This window comes from Helianthus annuus, chromosome 4 (genome assembly GCF_002127325.2).
Source record: "Helianthus annuus cultivar XRQ/B chromosome 4, HanXRQr2.0-SUNRISE, whole genome shotgun sequence".
Taxonomy (NCBI): domain Eukaryota; kingdom Viridiplantae; phylum Streptophyta; class Magnoliopsida; order Asterales; family Asteraceae; genus Helianthus; species Helianthus annuus.
Window position 1 is genome coordinate 179931882 of NC_035436.2, and position 23007 is coordinate 179954888.

General features: G+C 37.0%; 2 protein-coding genes across 6 annotated transcripts; one reads left to right on the top strand and one right to left on the bottom strand.

The window, feature by feature from the left end:
* The first annotated feature begins 1220 nt into the window (after window positions 1–1220).
* LOC110937479 (probable ADP-ribosylation factor GTPase-activating protein AGD11) lies at window positions 1221–7132 on the top strand. 4 transcript variants are annotated; one of them, XM_022179906.2, is made up of 10 exons: window positions 1221–1479; window positions 1549–1645; window positions 2089–2172; window positions 2784–2868; window positions 2968–3043; window positions 3926–4089; window positions 4895–5099; window positions 5768–5884; window positions 5988–6083; window positions 6658–7132. In XM_022179906.2, the coding sequence occupies exons 2-10, from the start codon at window positions 1603–1605 to the stop codon at window positions 6757–6759; spliced, it is 972 nt and encodes a 323-aa protein (XP_022035598.1). In that variant the 5' UTR covers window positions 1221–1479; window positions 1549–1602; the 3' UTR covers window positions 6760–7132. The 4 variants fall into 4 exon arrangements, with proteins under 4 accessions (XP_022035598.1, XP_022035595.1, XP_022035597.1 ...); XM_022179903.2 differs by having other exon boundaries at window positions 6666–7132; XM_022179904.2 differs by having other exon boundaries at window positions 1278–1479; window positions 1563–1645; window positions 6666–7132.
* A 3828-nt stretch (window positions 7133–10960) lies between these two features.
* On the bottom strand, window positions 10961–22859 carry LOC110937481. 2 transcript variants are annotated; one of them, XM_022179908.2, is made up of 10 exons: window positions 22593–22859; window positions 22068–22207; window positions 21280–21414; window positions 20951–21061; window positions 14892–15161; window positions 14609–14808; window positions 12893–13130; window positions 12257–12367; window positions 11986–12177; window positions 10961–11493 (listed from the first exon to the last, which is right to left on the bottom strand). In XM_022179908.2, the coding sequence occupies exons 1-10, from the start codon at window positions 22762–22764 to the stop codon at window positions 11149–11151; spliced, it is 1914 nt and encodes a 637-aa protein (XP_022035600.1). In that variant the 5' UTR covers window positions 22765–22859; the 3' UTR covers window positions 10961–11148. The 2 variants fall into 2 exon arrangements, with proteins under 2 accessions (XP_022035600.1, XP_022035599.1); XM_022179907.2 differs by having other exon boundaries at window positions 22068–22213; window positions 22593–22850.
* Between the last annotated feature and the right edge of the window lie 148 nt (window positions 22860–23007).

Below are 23007 nucleotides of genomic sequence, written 5' to 3' on the forward strand. Positions count from 1 at the left end.
TTCGTCCCGGCCATAGCGGATAATATCATGATGCGATTACGCCAGGCTGTTACATTATAGACATCCGTAGGTCATCCACGTACAATTATAATGTTACCTAAATTTAAAATAATATTTTAGGTCACAATAATAAAGTTATACAATAATGAGATAACCCTAGTATTTAGTCTACAAGCGTTTCTTGAAAAAATGAGATTTGCTTGCATTTTATACAAATTAGAGTGTTGGGATAACGTCTTAGTGTTGATGTTCAAGGCTTATGGTTTGATTGGTTTGATACTCTTCGGTTCAAGTTTTATTATTGTGAATATCTACCTTGAGAGAGCATATAAGACCGATTAGTGGTTGCATATGTCGAAAGTTTGTTCTATTATTTCTGGTTAATAACAATTATTCAGTTGTTGAGATTGTAGATGTCTCTATAAATTCCATGTACGATGTATCTATGTCAAAATTTGATGTTGTATTAAATTGGTTACACATGCGTGGGCCATCAGATTTTTAGTGTTTGATATGTAATTTCATAATTGTAAAATGTTGATTGTGACCTGTGAGACTTAATTTGGATGTGAACAAGATGTAAAGATACTATGTCTCAAATTGTTGCAAAAAAAAATCACAACTAAGTTTTAATCACGAAAATATTACAATCTTGAAATTTAAAAAAAAAAAATGAGAATCCTGAATACGCATCACAACACACAAAAGTACAAGACGAATGTCGACGTTGATGATCTTCAAGATAAAATAAAAATATAACTAACAACTTATTTGATCAAAGAAAAAATGTCAACATTTGGCAAAATGATGACAAAAAAAATATAAACTGTTCTAGCTAAATTGGTCAAACAGAAAATTATTTGTCACTTTCCTCTTATGTTGTGCGGTACGGGGCACTAAGCCCATACCACCTCAGCTCAAAAACAATAATAGTGCCCCCACTCCTATACCGTAGGCGCTATAGGGGGCGCTATTGACCCCTCGGCAGTGTGATAGCAAGCATTCACGAGATGTGTGTGTGAGTTATAAGTATTGATGAAAAAGGGGTTTATCCCATAACTTGGTTGTTAAAGGGGGCTTTGTTGCCCAAGGGGCTTCAACCATACCTTGAAGTCTTGTTAAAAACCAAAGGGGTGTGTTTGAAATATAGAGAAATGTTGAAGGTCCTGTCCGTAAGTTCGTGATGATAAAGACAGGCAACGGCCGATTGACCACGAAATCTTCGTCGACATGCAACCCTCAACTCCCAAAAAATCTTCTTTCCAAAAACCCAAGATAACATTAATTAATAATATTAATAATTAGGTTTTCTCAATCCCCAAATTTCTAAATATATTTACCGACACTGTTTGTTTCACAAGTAGCATAAATCTAAACAAAACTCTCAAAGATTTCTTCAGGATTTCTCATTCTCATATATTCATTCGCTGATCGTTTTCTTCATTCCGTTTCTGTTGTTAAATGCAGTCATCCGGAACGGTAATTTCACCTGCAGTTTGATTTTGATTTACACAATTGTTTGATTCATATCATCCATGCATAATGCAGATAGAAATGCATAGGTTTACACATCTTTTTCTCTATTTCCATTGCTGAGGAAGAATGTCTGTGAGGAAACAAAGACCGGATGCAGATCATTTATCAGGTATTATTTACTTTTAATATCTTCTTCTTGTTTTGCAATTTATGTTAAGTGTGTGATTAATTCTAGGGTTATGAAAAGTTAGTTTGTGTTAGAAAATAAACAAATAGTTTGATTTACCAGGTAATCACTTGATCAATTAGGGTTTTAGTGTTTTTTTTTTTAATTCTTGTTTATCTTTTTGTAAGTGATGTAATGCTTGTTTGTTTGTTAAGTTGTTTTGACATACTGAGATTTTTGCATGGATGCATTAGTTGTGTATATTTAATTACAGTTCTAGGATTTGTCTTAAAACTTTGATTGGTTTAAAAGTTACTATATCAGGTATATTGATCTTGTCATTGCGGACTATCGAACTGTTGATAGAACTGAAATACATTAAAGAAAAACGTTATGAATGGCCATCTACGTGTTTTGATCGTTGAATAATACATTTATTATTGCAGGAGCTTCTCTTTCTGACCTCTTAAATTTAGATGATGAAGAAAACTATAGTGATGAGTTAGATGATGAAGAGACACCATCTGCAGGTAGGCTCAGTTTTTTTTCTTTTTTTTGTTAGTATCATATTTTATATGGACGGAAAAGACTTGCACACAAATGCACCCCTATCCACCTATGTCCCGGACTGGACTTGAACTCACAACCTTTGGTATGTGGGGTACCCTTAGTAACGCTAGGCCAAAATATATGCAACCATACGTTTACATAGAAGCCTAACGGTAACATACCACAATTTGTTAGCCAGGTTATGCACAAAATCTATTTTGAATTTGTATAACCTCCTAAATCATCTTATTCAAATATTTAGATTATTACCAAAACAATATATATATATATATATATATATATTTTTTTTTTTGTAATCATAACTAACGCATCAATCATTAACTAAAATGGACAAGAAAATATTTCGTGGGTCGGCCCAACCCGAACCAAAACATTTCGACAGAGACTTGTTTTGAGCGGCTACCCAACATGCCCTCAAACATGTGACCTTATGTAAATTATTAATCAGGTCCATACAAATCCTATCTATACTTTTTTATGTAAATGGCATATCTTCTGCTTTAGGACGAACTCTACTTACTGGATGTAACAAAATTACTGAGTTTGGTTGCAACGCGATGTTTCTCATCAGGTGCAAAACGGAAGCTTGCAAACTTTTTATCTGTATCTGGTAATGATTTATGTGCAGATTGTGGATCACCTGATCCAAAATGGGTGTAAGTGCATTCATATTTCCTAATTACGCACCCGTTTGCATAATTTATTTTTGTATTTTGCTTGAATTAATAAGATTTTCACCTTCTGTGTGTGACTAGATCTGCAAATCTTGGAGTATTTGTTTGCATCAAGTGTTCTGGAGTACATAGAAGCCTTGGAGTGCACATATCAAAGGTGTAGTTAACACTAATGGCCTCATTTACAATATTGATTCATAAATACACACAATTAGATGAAGTTTGCAACACGCGGCTGATTCTTAGTAAAGTTGGGATTTAGTGACAAATATTCTAACCTAAGTTAGAATACATATAATATCGTCGGTTGATATTACAGAAATACTTTTAACATCATCCACTAATATTTTGCAGATATACTAATAAGGTGGTGTTATATCAGAGTGTGTTAAATGATTGAACACTTTTTGTTCAAAAGTTTAAACACACTATATCTTGTTTTAGTAATAATCTAGTTTTTTAAATAAAAAAAGTGGAGTAAAATGCCATTTTCGTCATGAGGTTTGGCCAGATTTGCGACTTTCGTCCAAAGGTTTGTATTTCCGCATCTGGGTCCAAAAGGTTTGAAGTCTTGCCATTTTCATCCGGCTCGTTAATTCGATCCATTTTTCTCTGTTAAGTCGGGTATTTTTTGTCTTTTTGTTAACTTAAAGGGGAAATTCAGTCTTTTTCACTTTATGCACAAGCATTTAGCATAATGTACAAGTATTCAAAACCCTTTTAAGTTAACAAAAAAGACGGAAATACCCCCTTGACTTAATGGGGAAAAATGGATGTAGTTAACGAGCCGGATGAAAATGGCAAGATTTCAAACCTTTTGTATCTAGATGCGGAAAAACAAACCTTTGGACGAAAGACCCAAAACTGGCCAATCCTCAGGGACGAAAATGGCATTTTATTTTACCCGTTGGACAAAAAATAACTCGTTGTAAGCTGATGTTTTATTTTACCCGTTGGAAAAAAAAAACTCAAATTCATAAATTAATGGGTCTAAGCTTCCACCTCTTATATTAGTAACCTTCTCAACTTTTTGGCACAGATATTATCAGTGAATCTGGATGAATGGACAGAGGAAGATGTTGATAATGTGATACAACTTGGTGGAAATACCGCGATAAATTTGAAATATGAGGACAGCATTCCAAACAACTTTAGGAAACCGCTACCGGATGCTTCCATAGACGAGCGTACAGATTTTATCAAGTAAAGGAAGAACTAGAAAGTGTTAAGGTGGCAAAACGGGCAGGTTGGATAACGGGTCAAAATGAGTAATTTTTAGCGCAGGTCGGGTTGACCTTGAACACTTTTTTGCCCTTTTCTCAAAAGCGTAAAATGCTATTTTCATCCCTGAGGTTTGGCCAGTTTTGCGACTTTCGTACAAAGGTTTGTTTTTCCACATCTGGATCCAAAAGGTTTTAAATCTTGTCATTTTCATCCGGCTAATTAACTCCATCCATTTTTCTCAAGGCAGGGGTATTTTCGTCTTTTTGAATGCTTGTACATATGTTAAATGCTTGTACACAAAGTTTGAATGCTTGTACATATGTTAAATGCTTGTACACAAAGTGAATAAGACCGAATTGCCCTTTAAGTTAACAAAAGACGAAAATACCCCTGCCTTAACGGAGAAAAATGAATGAAGTTAACGAGCCGGATGAAAATGGCAAGATTTCAAACATTTTGGATCAAGATGCGGAAACACAAACCTTTGGACAAAAGTAGCATAACTGGCCAAACCTCAGGGACGAAAATGGCATTTTACTCTTTTCAAAAAAATAGTTAATGTGTTAAATATGGAGACAAAAACGATATTGATACAATAATAATCCTAGCTATAATAGATTACTCAAATTTTGACCCATTTGACCTGTTTTAAAAGATTACTCAAATTGACCCATTCATAACTCATAAGAAAATGGGTCAAATTTGCCACATCTAACTACAATTATGATAATAAAACTTGTAATACATTTTGTGTTTATTTCTGAAATTTATTAATAATACTCAGGAGAAAGTATGTAATGCAACAATTTTCAAACCCTGACGAGCACCTGTCTTGCCCCTTCACTCCAGCAGCCATCAACTGCAGTTCAACAGGAGTGAATCCTGTAGTGGAAAAGAAATATTTAAACAGTATGCGTTTACATAATTTTGGTCAAGCATTTCTCAACACCAGAAAAAGAAAAGATGCCGAAAAGAAAAGTAATTCAATGGTAATTACCTTGATTATCTTAAATATAGAGGCCGCCATATGGGCTTGTCATTGACCCGCAACACCTTTGTCCTAAAGTTTTGATTTTGTGATAAATAATCAGTGTTTCAAATATGATTACAAGAGTTTATTACTTTAATAACAATTTGATTTTACCAATGAAATAATAGGCATTAGAATTTCACTTTCTTATGCATTCCACTTGTTCGACTTGTTTTCTTGTTAGCTAAAGTTTTTTTATCTGTTATCAAATATAAACCCAAATTGACCCATCAATAAGAATATAACTTTTACCCAGTTGACCCATTTGACTCTTTTAACTTTTACCCATTTGACTGTTGACCCATTCATCAATAAATAGGTTGTCATCTCTAGTAATTTAATAACACCTCTGATTTCAAAATAAAAACTGTTGGGTTAATCTTGATTCACATAGCAATAAAGAAGTGGGCCGACTTTTTTGCATATTGTTCTGTTCTTGTTCGATTGCTGAGTGTTGGTTAGTGTTTTGATCCAATTTGACTTCAAAATCTTGATCAAAAGCGTAATTTTCGCTGTTGTGGCTTGTAAAAATCAACAAGTCTGATCACCAGATATTTTATTATGTAGTGTTATATTTTATGTTGAACTTATTTGTCTGATGCCCAACATATTGGTTATACTTTATAGGCAGGTATGGTGGAATTTGTTGGTATGATAAAAGTCAATGTGGTCAGCGGCACAAACCTTGTTATCAGAGATGTGAGGAGTAGTGATCCTTATGTTATGATCTCATTAGGAACCCAAGTAAGCCTAAAACACTAATTAAAATATTATTATTTGCTTTCTGACTTGTAAATATTAATTGATGTTGGTGTAAAAGTGACAAGATCTTGTCTTTTGGCTGCAGTCAATGAAGACACGAGTTATAAGGAGCAGCCTCAATCCCGTCTGGAATGAAAAGTTAATGTTATCGATTCCTCACGATGTTCCACCTTTGAAAGTGGTAAGTCAAAATATTGTTTAGTTTGTATTTGATAATGCTGGTCAACAAGGTTAAACTTTAAAGAGATAGACGGGCCGGGCGGGTGGACCTACCAACATTCTTTTGACTTTTTATTAAAGAGTAAAATGCCATTTTCATCCCTTTGGCAAGTTTTGTGACTTTCGTCGAAAGTTTTATTTTTTCGCATCTGGATCCAAAAGGTTTAAAATCTTGCCATTTTCATCCGGCTTGTTAACTCCATCCATTTTTCTCTGTTAAGTCAGGAGTATTTTCGTCTTTATTGATAACTTAAAGGGTGATTCGGTTTGCCCTTTCAGTTAACAAAAAAAGACGAAAATCCCCTGATTTAACGGAGAAAAATGGATGGAGTTAACGAGCTGAACGAAAATGGCAAGATTTCAAACCTTTAGGATCTAGATGCGGGAAAACAAACCTTTGGATGAAAGTCACAAAACTAGCCAAACCTCATGGACGAAAATGTCATTTTACTCTTTTATTAAATCATAAACAATAAAAGCAATTACAAAAGCTGATATTAAAATATTGATTAGATTAGCTAAGAAGTTTATTTAAGTTATGCAGAACGTTTTTGACAAGGATAAGTTTTCAACGGATGATTTTATGGGTGAGGCTGAGATTGATATCCGACCCTTGGTTTCTGTTGCCAAAGCGTTAGAGAACAATGGTAATGCCAACGGGCCATCAAAGCAACTTGAAAACATGGATGAAGGAAAAGACAAAAATACCCATGTCAATAACGGTACCATCACAGTGACAGACGGGAAGGCAAAGCAAGACATTGCGCTAAAGCTGCAAAACGTTGAGAGCGGTGAACTGCAGATAGAGATTGAATGTGTGGCTCTAACCCAATAGCATGGAAGCAGTTTATGATATGCAGTTGTTACTGTGAAGGGAGTGGCTGTTGAGTGTGATTATTGTTTCTTGTGTGTTAAATCTACATGTGCATGTAAGACTTTTCCGGCCATTTTTATGAACTGTGTAAACCGATTTGTGTCAATTATATGAGAAACTTATAAAAAAAGGTCAAACTGTGAATCAAATGCATTATAAAAGCTCATTTTGAAACCAAACTAATAGAAAAAGGTCAACTGTGAATCAAATGCATTACAAAAGCTCATTTTGAAACCTGACTATCCAAAAAAACATGTTCCAAACTATGTTCATAACTGGAATGGTCATCAAACCAGCCCTGGAGAGCGGTTTCAAAACTGCTATAAATAATAATTTCAATACGTATGTATATACATCATCATACTCGGTAAATCCCACTACTAGCAAGGCTAATGTAGGGTCTAAAGATGGTAAGATGTAGATAGCCTTACCTCTACCCTGTTAGAATAGAGATGTTTCTAATGTGACCCCCCAACTCATTAGTAGTTTTGCATCAAACTTTGGACATAGGGGTGCAAATGAGCCGAGCGGCTCGCGAGCTACTCAAGATCGGCTCGAGAAAAAGCTCGAAACGAGCCGAGCCTTATCGAGCCGAGCTTGAGCCTCAAAACAAAGCTCGTTTATTTATCGAGCCCGAGCTCGAGCTTCACTTATCGAGCTCGCGAGCCTAAAAAGTCTATTATCTATATTATTTTTATTTAATATACTAATTAATAGATAATAAACGAGCCGAGCTCGAGCTTGAGAAAATACAAACGAGCCGAGCTCGAGCTTTGAAAACAAAGCTCGAATCGAGCCGAGCTCGAGCCCGAGCTCTCATAAGTTAATCGAGCTCGAGCCTGGTCAAGCTCGGGCTCGGCTCGGCTCGTTTGCACCCCGACATAAGACACATAACACTCAACAATCAGGATAAAAGCCGATTAGCGCCACCACAAGCAATCGGGATAAAAGCCGATTAGCGCCACCACAAGCAATCGGGATAAAAGCCGATTAGCGCCACCACGGGATGCATGATTAACCGTCCGCCGCTTTTAACGTTATTTTCACGAAATTAATAAAATAACATTAAAATTAGTGCAATTTCACTTTTACCTCCCTAAGGGCCCACATATATATACATCATATGCGCACACCGCAAGCAGGGTGTATCAATATATACACACACATAAATAACATTGATTTAAATAAAATATGAAACAACTTTATATTTTGATGAGGATGTCAACAAGATGCTAGGTTTTGAATATGTAAATTTTGAAGCCTAAACGATATCTTGAGTTTTTTTTGCATAAATCGGGGGTTTGAGCCCCCAAAGATTACCTTTAGGTCCCAACCAAGAAAACAAGCATTCTTAGGTACCTTGCCAATTCATTCAGCGAGATTCTATAAGAATTCTGCCAAAAGCTTCACTTTTATGTCAAGTTCTGAACTTCGCTATTTTATTCAGCAGAGTGTTAGAAAGCTCGTTGTTTTTAAGGACCATCTTCATAACCTCGTTGTTTTGAACAGCCAAGTACATAAACTCAGTGACGGATCTAGAAGGAAAATTCAGGGGTATCCTATTTTTTTATCTACGTGCGCCTTGAGAATTCGAGGGCATCTAGAGTCCGTATACGGCTAGTAAAAATGGGCCCTAAAATTTTTGTTTTACCAAAGGTCATCCCGGGAAGAATGAAAACAATTTAATTATAAGATCCAAATATAATTTGATTTTTACATTCTAAAGCATATCTTAATTATTATATTTTAATAAATGAGCATACCACACACAAGAAACATTATCAAATATTTGTTTGACAAAACTTTAAATGTTACTTAGATGTTTTATAAATAATATTTAGTTGGTTATAAAAATATCTTTTAACAAAAAGAAGTGAAAACTTATTAATTAAGTAAAAATCTAATACGATAAATAAACAAAGTAATAAAAAATTAAACAAACATAAAATGCTTACAGTAAATTAAAAAGTAAATTAAATAAATGATTATATATCAAAAGAAGTTTGACTATTCCCTATGTTAGTTTTTACTTTTTCAGACTTGTACCCTTTTTCATATTCATGTTTCCAATGCTTACAGTAAATTAAATAAATGATTATATATTAAATTAAGTTCATCTTCTTCTCCATCTTTTGATTGCTGCTGCAAGTTTTCTTCTACCTGAAATTTATATTTCCGTCGCCCGGAGAATTTCATTTCATCCTCACATACATTTAGATACATTTAGGGGTATCCTATTACATGCTTAGAGGTATCCATGATAAATAAAACCGAGATAAAAAAGAAAATTGCACTTGGTCATGAAAGTTGAGGGGTATCTCGGGCAACCCTGGAACCCACTTAGATCTGCCCCTGCTGATAAACTTCGCTGTTTTTAATAACAAGCTACAAGAACTTCGCTGATTTTAACCACCTGGTTAAATAACTTCGCTGTTTTTAAGAGCAATCTTCAAGAACTTCGCTGATTTTAACCACATGGTTAAATAACTTCGCTGTTTTTAACAGCAATCTTCATGAACTTCGCTGTTTTGGACATAAAGGTTAAAAGAACTTCGCTGTGTTTTGCTATATTAATTTGGTCGTTGTGTTTTGCTTATAAGAAACAGAAACTTGTATCTCTAAATAGTGAAATACCTTCTGTGAGTATGAAGACAATCATTTTGATGTTTAAATTACCCAGCAACATGGAAATTTTGTATATGTAAATTGAGAGAGTATGAAGCAGTTTACGTGCACCGAAAGATTATTCGGGACTTCTTTCAACATGATGTTTTTCTCAGTTTTAAATTATGTATACATAGTGAGAAGACTTTGTGGGGGAGGAGAACGATACCTCTCTTCTACCACCTTCTCACGTAAGGTGTATCATTAGAATGACTCAACTGCTGTTGTGGATGCTTCTACTGCAGCTATTGAGTCTTCCTGAAGATTTAGCTGCTCAACTGGTTGGGCGGTTTATGACGTTTTTCCACCGCTCAACCAACGCCGTTATTAACGAGTGGTCTATATAACGGTACCCACTATCCCGCACCCCACCAAATCCTGCTTCACGTATATAACCTTCCGCACGTGGCCTATAGGATTTTGCCTCACCAACTTCCAAAACGAACGATCAGAACGCTTGATGTTTATGGGTGACCGGAAATTTTCCGGGTGATTATAAACCTCTAACGCACGGTGTTCCTTGTGTAAAAACAAAACCTCGTTACTGAGAGGACCAGGATTCAATTGATAACTCATTTTTAAGTTTGAGAATTTCTTGTGTGTGCTTAAACTAGGGTGAGGTTTTGGTCTGGATGGTTTGTATGAAAGTTTTTTTAATACGGTTTTTGTTGTATCAGTAAACCATATTCTATGTACATATATGTAGCAAGATAGGTACGTAGATTCCATTGATAATTTGATACGACTAGAAATGTAAGGTGTGAGTAACCACAGTATTCTGCAAACTACTATTCTCAATTGTACAAAAAATGTAAGGTGTGATTAGATGGCTCTATACAATACTATTACAATAATCTGCGTATCATACATATGGTTAAATGAATGCACTACAAAATTCAATTACCTTTGAAGAGACTATTCTCTGCAAAACACTATTTCCCTATTTCAAACTTTGTCATTCAATACAGACACACATCTTTTTTTTTATATTTTCAATGCTGCATGGCTGATGGAAATAAGGCTGCATGACAAAAACTAAAAAGGAATCACGTGAAGCTTGCAGCTTCAAAAAAGAATCAAGATGGCACAAAAAAACAGCGAGCTTCTTTAAGGTATTTGTAATAAACAGCGACGCTCCTTAAGATTGTCGTAATAAACAGCGAGGCTTCATAGCTTTGTACATACAAACAGCGAGGCTACTGAGCCTTGTACATATAAACAACGAAGTTCTTTAAGCATGCACAAACAAACTGCGAAGTTATGTAGTTGGCTGAATAAATCAGCGAGGTTTCTTAGAAACATGTTCAAAACAGCGAAGTTCATGTACTTTGTTATTAAAAACAGCGAGGTTCGATACATTGTTTTTTCTTCTATAGACTTAGAAGTCACAACGGTTTCGAAACACATACTGTCAAGTGTTGAGCTTTAACTTATAACCTAACTGTCAACTTAATTCAACAAACTGTTCTATATCACGTCTATTGTCTATCTAATCCACAATCTCCATTACACAAACCTTGTCAAGAGAACAACCTTCTAAACAAGTATAAATTGAAGAACGAAACTCATACGAGTTATGTGATGAGGGTGTTATGTCAACCCACTCCTTGTCAACCATCTCCACATGCTGGTTTGACCTTAAGACAGCATCGAAAGTCAACTTGTTGACCCGCTTAGTCAACTGTGTCAAAAAATTAATGGAAAAAACCAGGTAGAAATCGTTATCAGCGCCATCAATGCCATTGAACGTTTTTATTCCAACATGCGCTTCACTTGAATCCACCAAACTAAGCAGATTCTCCCCACCTACATGTCTCTGATCAACACTAGAAATCTGCAAATCAATGGAATTTATTTAAGGTACCGTCACTCGCTACAGCAATCGAAAGAAAAAACCCAAGCCTAGAATATTTTTGGATTAAAAAACAAAAAAAAGTAAACAAATAAATAAAAAATACATTCATATAACTAAATATAAAAAGTTTCCTAATAATATCCAGATATAAATATAGAAACTAAAGTAACTTATGAGATTTATAATTACACAAATATAATAAATATAAAGAATACAAATTTAATAAATCAAAACTGATCACAAAAGAGATTAAGGTTTAAATGGTATAAATGTGATTAATATCAACGTATTGTCCAATCAATTTACTATTCATAAGAACCTTCATCCAATGTTATATTATAGAATTATGATAATCTATTAATGTGAATGAGAATAAGAAAAGGGGTGTGAAAGTGAAGAAAACTGTGAAAGCTTGAGGATCAAGAAACACGGTCTTTGTGCGTGTATACGTTCATACGAAATATGTGTTACCTCGATATACTCAACGCCCATTGCAGCAAGAGACTCTAAAACATTGTTGGATGAAAGTAAGCTAATTACGCCACCAGATCCAACTGGTGTTTGGAGTATTTCCCATGGTGATTTCATCAAGATTTTGTGTTTTTTATTTTCTCCAGGTGAAGAATTTACAACTGGTATTTTTTCTTCTTCCAAAATCCAAACCTGTAAAACACTTTGATAATTTTAGCCTTTAAAAACACGTACCATATAATTAGAAATAAATAGAGAAGAATTATGAAACCTTTTCAGGGTCAAAGCCGAAGTAGTCATTGTTTGCCATCAAGTTTTGAAACGTTTCGATTGTGTTATCAGGGCAGATAAGAATCAAAGGTGTCGTTTGACGGTTTTCCATCTGCAAACATCAAACTTTAGTCATCAGATACTGCACGGTAATACGGTATATGCTTTTTACAAAAGATTATAAGGAAATATACCCTTGTTCCAAAAATACATATACAAGTTTGACCTTTTAAAGTCAAAACAGTTAGTTTCCACGTACATGATTTTTGTGGATTCTTATACACTATCACAAACCAAAGCGAAAAGAACCTAAAGTGTAAACGCATGTGCAATAAATCTATTTTGTGTGCTCGCTCACTTGCAATTTCAAAATGAAGTAAAAAAAGAACATTTGACTTCCAGGGTCAACGGGTGTTTAATCAAAACTGATGTGGCTACCCAGAAGCATAAAGCCGGAACATTTTTCTTGGGTATCTGTTATAAATTCTAGCGTTTCGACTGCTAAAATTTGTAACGAATTGATGTCAGTTCTCAAGATGGAAAAAAAAAGTGTGTATGACTTCAAAAGTCAACTCTCAAAGTCCAACTTAAGATAGGCTTAAAGTAGCAGACTTCAATAGTTATGTTTGTTTATTACCTCATCTAATCTTTGGATGAGACTATCCATCCCTTCAGAGTTGGAAGTTTTAAGCGTATCACCCTCAACAACCAAAATATTTGCAACTTTGCCACTGGATATCAGAGCACTACGCCTCTCTGCTATCTTGGAACTTGTGGGCTTCACATCTTCACTAACGAGACAGCCGTTTGAAACCTTAAAAACATCTCTCGTTTTTTGCGTGTCATAAGCTGCTAAGAACTTGGAAAACTGCCATCTGGCATCAAAGGGACAGAGAAAATAAAGGAGTGATTATATTATATAATAATTCTCCATGAATTTTATGCCATAAAACACGTTAAATACTTCATTTAGCTGAAAATAGTGTGTGACAGCTGTCATTTCAAGCAAAATTTATTGGTTTCTTGTGCCTGATAATTTTATATAAGAGTAAATTACGTTTTTGGCCCCTGTGGTTATGTCAGTTTTACTATATTAGCCCAAAATAAGAATTTTTAACGTATATGCCCCCATGGTCCCTATATCTAACCATTTTGGCCCCTAATTCTAACCAAACCCCAACTCTGGTTAATTTCTTGGTCACATGGGTTGCACATGATGGGTAAAATTGTAATTTCCCATCCCCTTTACTTTTACTGACTTTATAAAAAATAAAAGAAACAGTAATTATCATCTGCACATTAGATCTTCAAACCACTTTTAAACCCAGAACTTCAAACCCAGATCTTCAAACCCACTTTCATCTTCAAACCCACTTTCAGATCTTCAAACCCAGAACTGCAATTGAAAGCTACCGATTCAGCAACTTTTGAAGTATTTAAACGACAAATCTGGACCATAATCACTAGCCTCATCAAGAACAACTTACACAACTTACAATTATAACTAACACTCCAAGAACAAAAAATCCCTCCATCACTAGATCTAGATCTCCGCCCAAATCTCCACCAAAACCTTGACATCACATCCCAAATCTTTGATATAACACATTCAGATCTGCTACAATGGAGGGGGGATGACTAATCATGTTGACGATTGAATTGGGGGAATCGATGAGATCACGGTAGCGATTGCCGATGAGCTACCGGAGCTCTTCGCTCTTATCCTGGATCTGTTTTCGGGTTGCGGATTCGATGTTTCGGATCTCGGAGATAGGTTTTGTACGAAAGATTGATTCGGCATCTTTTGCCGGTAATGTGGACGGAGATGATGGTTGTGGTGGCACTCTCATGGTGGTGGTGGTGGTTGCCGGTGGTAGATCTTGAAACCCTAACTGAATTTACGGATTTGTTATGAACGAGATCTGATTCACGGAGATACTCAACAAACGTGATTTGTAACCGATTTATGTAGTTTGTTCTCATGAAGAATCATAAATCTTTTCCTATGGCTTTTGTTTGTCCGTGATGGGTGGGTCAAAGATTGGTTCAAGAAAGAGATGCAGATGATGATGATTTGTTCAAGATTTGGGTTTTATTTATAAAGTCATAAAAGGGGAGGGGAAATTACAATTTTACCCATCATGTGCAACCCATGTGACCAAGAAGTTAACCAGAGTTAGGGTTTGGTTAGAATTAGGGGCCAAAATGGTTAGATATAGGGACCATGGGGGCAGATACGTTAAAAATTCTTATTTTGGGCTAATATAGTAAAACTGACATAACCACAGGGTCCAAAAACGTAATTTACTCTTTATATAATAAGATGCGATTATATTATATAATAATTCTCCACCTGTCAGAAGGTTTCTCAATAGTCTGTAATGCTACTTGAAGCAGTTGCGAGTTAACGTCTACAATTTGATCTGCTAGCAGGCTCCTTTGATCTTTCTCACCATATCTAAGCCCGTCGAAAACATGCTTCTGATCCATTTCAATCAGTTTCTTTTTTGCTGCTATAAGCTGTTTTTGAAACTTTTTCCTCTCTTTCCATTCCTGAAACATTTGCAATTTTAAAAATTGTAAAACACATTTGAAAACCAAAAGAAAGAAAAGTGCAGATCATAAGTTTGACTCACAAGTTGTCGACGTTCTTTCTTTGACCTCTCATCAGAGCGTACATTCAACTCAAGGAGCCCTTTAGGAGGTGTAATTATCATTTCTCTGTTATTTAAATCAACATGAGGAACGATCGCTTCAACAAATGGGATCCAAACAAGGGGTGCTTCTGATTTCAGGTTTCCATTTTTGTCTATCGTCTCTAAAGATGAATCAAGTTTAACTTGTAAGAGATCATTTCCTCCAGCATCAAAAACATTCACAACGGTTCCCACAGCTTCGCCAGTTTCCTGAAATGAAAATTATCAGATACTTCTATAACAAACAAACGTACCTAGTATAATCCCACTCATAGCAGAAAGGGGATAGTAATCCATATAACATAAAATGCAGGTAAGAGAATTAGAGAAAACAACCATACAAAAATACTAATAATGGAAGTTGTAAACTACCGTCTACCGCTAACATACAGTGATGAGTAAACTACAGTAGCTACATATAAAAGAGCAAAGAGACAGGAAAAGGAAGCACTAACCCCGCTAAGGCAAACAAAAAGTATAAGAAAGGCTAAGGCCCCAATACAAATCCAAGACAGATCTATATCTTAGCTGATGAATATTCCAGAAAGAATATTAGCCACTATTTTAGGAATATATTGAATTGTATATATTTTGTATATCCGTTTCCTTATTATACGATTGTATCATCCCTATATAAGGGGGTTTGTAAATCAATAATATTCATTCAGTTTTCATAAACTTTTATGGTATCAGAGCATTACGCTCTTGGATTACCTAAACCCTAAAATTGCCGACTGTCTCTTCTGTTTTCGATCTCAACAAGACCCTGCTCCTCTATCAACAAGGCCCTGCTTCCGTATCAACAAGGTCCTGTTCCCTATTAACAAGGCCCTGCTCATTCACACTTCCACAGGCGATTACTTTTCACAGCCATGAACGACAAACCTGAAGCCTCTGCTGCCACCAAACCAAACACTCTGCACCCCGCCTATTCGGTTACTAATATTAACGCTAAAATCCGCACCTTAGATGGCACGAATGTAACCTATTCTAACTGGGTTAAGCTGTTTAACCTTCACGTCACCGCCTACAAAGTTGCAGACCACATTGATGGCAGCCCAGCCCCTGCAAAAACAGCTCCGAATTATGATCTATGGAAGGAACTTGATGCCCTTGTAATGCAGTGGATCTTCAGCACTGTATCGGATGACATCCTCAAACGCATCATTGATAATAATGCCTCGGCACATGATGCTTGGGCCAAGCTGGAAAAGATATACCTCAGTAATAAGAAGGCACGGGCTGCTGCTCTCGAAACTCAATTCTGCAACATGACCCTTGGTGCCTGTGCTTCTTTAGATGACTATTGTCAACAACTTCAAAGTCTTGCCTCCCAACTAGCCGATGTCAACGAACCTGTGTCTGACTCTCGGCTGGTCTTACAGCTCGTTCGTGGTCTCCCTCCCGAGTACAACACTACTGCTTCATTTATCAACAACAAAGATGCTGATTGGGACCTTGCCATCTCCTTTCTCAAAGATGATGCTATTCGTATTGAAGCACAAAAAGGAGCTACCACTTCAGTCTTGGTAGCGCCGATCAGCAATACATCATCTTCACAGCCGGCTCTCACTACTACTGTCCCTGACCACACACCTGAACCGAACAGCAGTAATCCGAACAGCAGCAATCAGAACCGGGGACGCGGACGCGGCAGAAACAACTCTAGGGGCAGCGGTCGTTACGGAAACAGAGGTGGTTCATTAGGATACGGCCGCTCTTTTTGGACTGCTGGCAACCCTTCAGCCTATAATTCTCCATACCCAAAACCTCCATGCCCTTACCCAACACAAAACAATTGGCGGCCCAACCCTCCTCAGCAGTCCCAGGCCCACTTTGCTGGTTCGGGCCATTACTCGTCTCCCCAGTTCGGGCCAAACCAATATGGGTATGATGCATTGTCCCCCTCTGAGTTAAGTGCAGCTTTTAACAATTTGCAGATGAACCCGAATGCATCATGGAATAATGATATCATGGATACTGGGGCAGGATCGCATTCGGCACGCGACCCAGGTAAAATTGTAATTCCCACATCTTGTCCTGTACGCAGCTCAATTATGGTTGGTAATGGCACTTGTATACCAATTAGTAGCACGGGCACTGGCTTCCACACCCTACCCAACCGAACCTATATTTTGCCAAATATTCTATACAGCCCACACATGATTAAAAACCTTATTTCTGTACGACGTTTTACTCGTGATAATAATGTGTCTATCGAATTTGACCCGTTTGGTTTTCTTTGAAGGATCTTTTCACTAAACGGACTCTTTCAAGACACAACAGTATCGGGGACCTCTATCCTTTCACTCCGCCTGAATTACCTCCACAAGCCTGCTTCATCACCACACCATCCCTCCCTTGGCACGAGCGTCTCGGTCACCCCGGGAATCAAATTTTAGATTTATTACGTCGTAATTTTCATTTTTCATGTAATAAAGTCACTTTGTCTCATGTTTGCAACTCTTGTCAACTTTAGAATAGTAAACGTTTACCTTTTTCCGCATCAAATTCTTTTACGTTTGCCCCATTTGATATTGTGCATTGTGACCTTTGGACATCACCCGTCACAAGCAAAACAGGTTACAAATATTATATGGTGCTTGTTGATAATTTTTCTCACTTTATTTGGGTATACCCACTTAAATTTAAATCTGAGGCCTTTCCCACCTTTACTAAATTTCATACACTCATTGAAACACAATTTCAAAGAAAAATCAAAACTTTTCAATGCGATCTTGGAGGCGAATTTGATAATCATGCTTTCAAAAGCTTTGCCAATCATCATGGCTTGCTATTTCGGTTCTCGTGCCCTCAAACATCCTCACAAAATGGACGGGCCGAACGTATGATCCCTCGTCTAAATGACATCATACGTGCCCTCCTCATTCACGCACACCTACCCCCTGTTTTTTAGGTCGAAGCTCTACACACCGCCTCCTATTTACATAACATCTTACCCACTAAACGCTTAAACTTTTATACACCCACGTTTGCCCTATACCTTCGGCATCCCGACTACGATCATTTACGCGTATTCGGGTGTGCTTGCTACCCCAACACCTCCGCCACTTCACCACACAAGCTTCACCCTCGTGCAATTCGTTGCATCTTTCTCGGCTACCCCCCGGGTTACCGGTGCTTCGACCCAACCACCGGTAAAGTTCATATCTCCCGTCATGTAACCTTCGACGAATTGACCTTTCCTTATACCTTGCCACAAACACCCACTACCTACAATTTTTTAGACGACTCACCTCCTCCTGGCTTCTCCTTTATTCCATCACCACCCATTCAAACACCCGCACCTCCCCACCGGTCCACCGTCACTCCCTTTCCAATTACCTATAGTCGACGCCCGAAACCACCACCTCCTATCATCCCCCCACCTACGGCATCCACTGCCACAGCCCCACCTCCTATTACCACAGCCCCACCTTCGGCCCAAAACCCCTCGGCCCCACCTGTCACAAATCTTCACCCTATGACTACACGTTCCAAAGCCCGTTCCTCTACAACCTCAATTCACTTCACTCCCACCACCCTCTCCCCTATTCCCAAGACCTATGCCAAGGCCTTTGCTGACACTAATTGGTTAAGTGCTATGAAAACTGAATTTTCTGCCCTACAGGATAATGATACATGGGAGTTAGTGCCACGACCCACGGACCGCCCTGTCATACGCTGCATGTGGCTTTTCCGCCATAAATTCCGGTCTGACGGGTCTCTGGAACGCTATAAAGCCCGTTTGGTGGTCAACGGGAACTCCCGGACAGTGGGAATTGATTGTGCAGACACGTTCAGTCCAGTGGTTAAACCGGCTTCTATGAGGACTGTTTTATCTTTGGCAGTCACCAGGTCTTGGCAAAAATGCTTTTCTACACGGGCATCTTAATGAGACGGTTTACATGCATCAACCTCCGGGTTTTGTTGACAAACGGTACCCTCAATTTGTATGTCGTCTTAAAAAGTCGTTGTATGGTCTTAAACAGGCTCCACGGGCTTGGTATACCCGCTTTGCCACTTTCATCAAATCGAAGGGGTTTATCAGCAGTAATTGTGATCAATCTTTGTTTATTTTTAAGCGGGATTCAGCTAATGTTGCTTATTTGCTACTTTATGTCGATGACATTGTGCTGACAGCTTCTAATGACAAACTACTTCATGATATCATCAGTGCATTGTCTCGGGAATTCGCCATGACTGATTTAGGACGACTTCATCACTTTCTTGGCATTAAAGTTGATCAGTTTTCCGCAGGCATGTTCCTATCGCAGCAACAGTATGCCAAAAAGATTCTTGCTCGTGCAAATATGTCGGCTTGTAAACCCTGCACTACACCTGTGGATCTCTCATCTAAACTTAGTGCGTCTGATGGACCGCCTGTTTCAGATCCGACACTATATCGCAGCCTAGCGGGAGCTTTACAGTACCTAACTGTTACTCGTCCAGATATCTCCTATGCAGTTCAGCAGGTTTGTTTGTTTATGCATGATCCGCGCGAGCCTCACTTTGCCTTCATGAAGCGGGTCCTACGGTATGTCCAGGGTACTCTTGACTACGGGATTCGCATTGTTCGATCTCAGTCTCATGACTTGGTTGCCTACTCAGATGCCGATTGGGGGGGTGCCCGGATTCTAGATGATCTACGAGTGGTTATTGTGTTTTTTGGGGGGATAATTTACTGTCGTGGTCCTCGAAACGGCAACCCACTATTTCGCGTTCAAGTGCTGAAGCTGAATATCGCGGGGTTGCCAATGCAGTTGTCGAAGCCACTTGGTTACGTAATTTATTACTTGAGCTTCATACCCCTTTGCGTCGGGCCTCTATTGTCTATTGTGATAATGTTTTAGCTGTGTATCTCTTTGATAATCCAGTGCAGCATCAACGTACCAAACATGTAGAGATTGATATTCACTTTGTACAGGAAAAGGTTCGCATCGGTCACATTAGAGTTCTACATGTTCCGTCTGCCTTACAATATGGTGATATCTTCACAAAGGGACTCTCCAAGCAGTTATTCCAGTCGTTTCGATCCAGTTTGAGAAGCGTTGGTCCCTACCACGTTCAAACTGCGGGGGAGTCTTAGCCGATGAATATTCCAGAAAGAATATTAGCCACTATTTTAGGAATATATTGAATTGTATATATTTTGTATATCTCGTTTCCTTATTATACGATTGTATCATCCCTATATAAGGGGGTTTGTAAATCAATAATATTCATTCAGTTTTCATAAACTTTTACTATACACTCCCCAAAAAGCCCATAACCCTAATACGACGTCTCCAAGAACTCTTATCGCCGCTCAGAGGACACAATCGCCACTTAGTGAAAATTATCAAATATAGATACTTATATAAAAATAAAAATTAAGTAATCATATTACTGTAAGATGTAGAATTAACTTAATGAGATGCTTTATGGCTTTGAAGAACCGGTAAGAGCACATCATTATTAAAAATTGCACTTCCATCTCGTAATAGTTCCAATATTTCCAGACATGCTTAGTTTTAAGTTAAAACTGCCTATGTGCTTGTCATCACCACTAAAATTAGATCGATACTATTGGTATTGATACAGATTCACAAGGTTTTCTCATTGTCTTTACTGAAAAGAATTTACACATTTGACAAATAGCTAAACAAATTTCTTAACTATTATCCGTTTCGCTGAAATATTTATGAGACAAACGAAGTACTTGACATAAATTTTGAGAGCAAAGAAAAAATGACACTTTTTTTCCTTGATTTGAAAGTGAACGGGAAATATTAGAACGAAATTTAACGGAGGGGAAACCCTCAATATATACAAGAAGCAAATCTTAGAGAAACTTATACCGGGCCAATAGGGCCAATAAACTAATAAACCAAACTAAATACTCTATAACAGTAAACACTTAACATGTCCTCTTATGCATGAGATACATAAATACACTATAAAAAACTTAGAAATCATTCTATATGAGGTTAACCCAATTTAAATAATTGAACAATTACCTTAAGCATAACCCTCATGCCAGCAAGATCACGGGCATAGAAATCACCTTCCTCCAACTCTGGTCTATCTTCATCTAATACAAGTATAGTTGACCCAACAAGCTGTTGAGCCTACAAAATTGCAGAAATTAAAAAAGAAAATATATAATGGTTATGATCAATAAACAATGAGATGCCAACATTACTTTAATTATCATGACTCTAGTAAGTTTAACTTTGCATACTTTTTTCCTCAAGTTTCGTAACATAATTCATTGATCTACTCACTTATGATGAGATCTTAACTTTACATTTTTATTAGAAGAAAAAAAAACAGATAGTAAGCATACCTGCTCTACTTTGTCAACATTGTTAAATTTAACTATCCAACTCTTCTGTCCATGGTGTCCTCTTCCCTCCAACAATTCAACTTCTTTAATTATTTCTCTACCCAACATTTGTTGCTTCAACCATCTTTTTCCCGGCTATATACAACATAAAATCTACTAAGAAACATAAAAAAACACAGAAAGATAGATTCCAAGTAAGAGCTAATACTACCTTTATCCCAAAAATAGAGTCCACTTTTAAAATGTTTGGGTGTGTAACAAGTAAAGTTTTAATTTCAAATTAAGTAATTGACATTTGAGCCACTGTACTTGGCTTTTTGTTCCATTATTCTTATGAAAAACACACACACACACACACACACATTCTGTAAGTTTAAGTCATTTTTAGACAAAGAGTACCAATTACGATGGTGTTTATGCAGAATAGCTCATTCTTGCATATATTGGTGCGTTCCTTTTTTTTTTTTTTTTGGCTCTTTTGCAAAAACTAAAGTTTGTTTGCAACCAAAAGCCAAATACGGTGACTCACTAAACAATCCAATTACTAACATCATAACACTGAACTTTGTAGGGGTTGTAGAAGCATTTGATAGCTAAACCAAAACCAAAGAAATGACTTGACTTACTACTACATAATAGGATTAATTTTGATAATCATACTAACTTACAATATGGAGTTTGAATTCGAAAGTAAATAAGTATGAATCACATAAAAAGAACAAAATAAAAATGATTCTAGTTATGGAACATGGGAGGGAAATAGAAGTAAATTTCAGACCGACCCATACCTCTGAAAACCTCAATTCTGGAAAATCCGTGTTAGGCTTCACTCGAACCTCCCCTTGTAGTCCATGAACACTAGATATGTACCCAATCTCAACATATTGGGACTCGATCTCACTAGCTTCAACAACAGTCTCTTGAGTAGCTGAAACTATTCATTTCAATACTTTTGATTCAAACAAATACTCATTTAGCATTATGACAAAGTAATTTGATCTACAGTGGCTATGAATTGATTTGATCTACAGAGCATATAGGGTTTCCTTCCATAATGCTCTTCTTTCTTTGATTTTGATATAAGAACAAGTAAATGAATGGTTCATCATCTTTTAACTGCTTTGTGTTTATCCTTCCTAGTCTCCAAGCCTCATAAACCTAATTCCTAAATGGATTGATTCATCCGTCATACCAAAATCACTAATCATACTACTTACTTGTATGAAATCCCTAAATATCTAAAAACGAAACCTCAATAATCCAATCAATTAAACCTCGTAAGTTGAAAAGAGTAACAGGAAGAAAGAAGTTACCAGTAGCACGCAGAGAAGATATGCGAATTGGATGAAGTTTCATACAAGTGTTGATGTGTCGACTGAAACATTTAGAATTTCTGAAAGAAGGTGAGAATTTAAGAGGATATTGGAGAAGCGGAAGTGAAGTAGGAAGAGAGGTGGAAGCACATGGAAGAGTAAAACCCTCCATTATTGGTTTCACTCTTCCTGTTCAGATATACAACTGATAAACCAGAAGAAGAAGAAGAAGAAAGAAGCACACAGTGAAATTGGTGTGGTGTGTGTTAATTTAGGCTAGGATACTATTTTTAGCCCCTCAACTTTTGCCTAATGTCATTTAGCGTGTTGAATTTTGGGTCTAACCGTTGTTAACTATGGTACTTTTAAAACAACAAAATAAAGTGATTGAGATTTTTGGCTGTATAGTTTCTTA

What these genes read in the sequence shown, in the direction of transcription:
- LOC110937479 (XM_022179903.2), top strand. Translation starts at nt 1,603, where the DNA reads ATGTCTGTGAGGAAACAAAGACCGGATGCAGATCATTTATCAG. An exon ending in GGATGCAGATCATTTATCAG is followed by an intron (nt 1,646 to 2,088) that starts GTATTATTTACT and finishes TTATTATTGCAG; the next exon opens with GAGCTTCTCTTTCTGACCTC. An exon ending in ATGTTCCACCTTTGAAAGTG is followed by an intron (nt 6,084 to 6,665) that starts GTAAGTCAAAAT and finishes TAAGTTATGCAG; the next exon opens with AACGTTTTTGACAAGGATAA.
- LOC110937481 (XM_022179907.2), bottom strand. Translation starts at nt 22,764, where the DNA reads ATGGAGGGTTTTACTCTTCCATGTGCTTCCACCTCTCTTCCTACTTCA. An exon ending in CAGAATTGAGGTTTTCAGAG is followed by an intron (nt 21,415 to 22,067) that starts GTATGGGTCGGT and finishes TGTTGTATATAG; the next exon opens with CCGGGAAAAAGATGGTTGAA. An exon ending in GCATGAGGGTTATGCTTAAG is followed by an intron (nt 15,162 to 20,950) that starts GTAATTGTTCAA and finishes TTTTCATTTCAG; the next exon opens with GAAACTGGCGAAGCTGTGGG.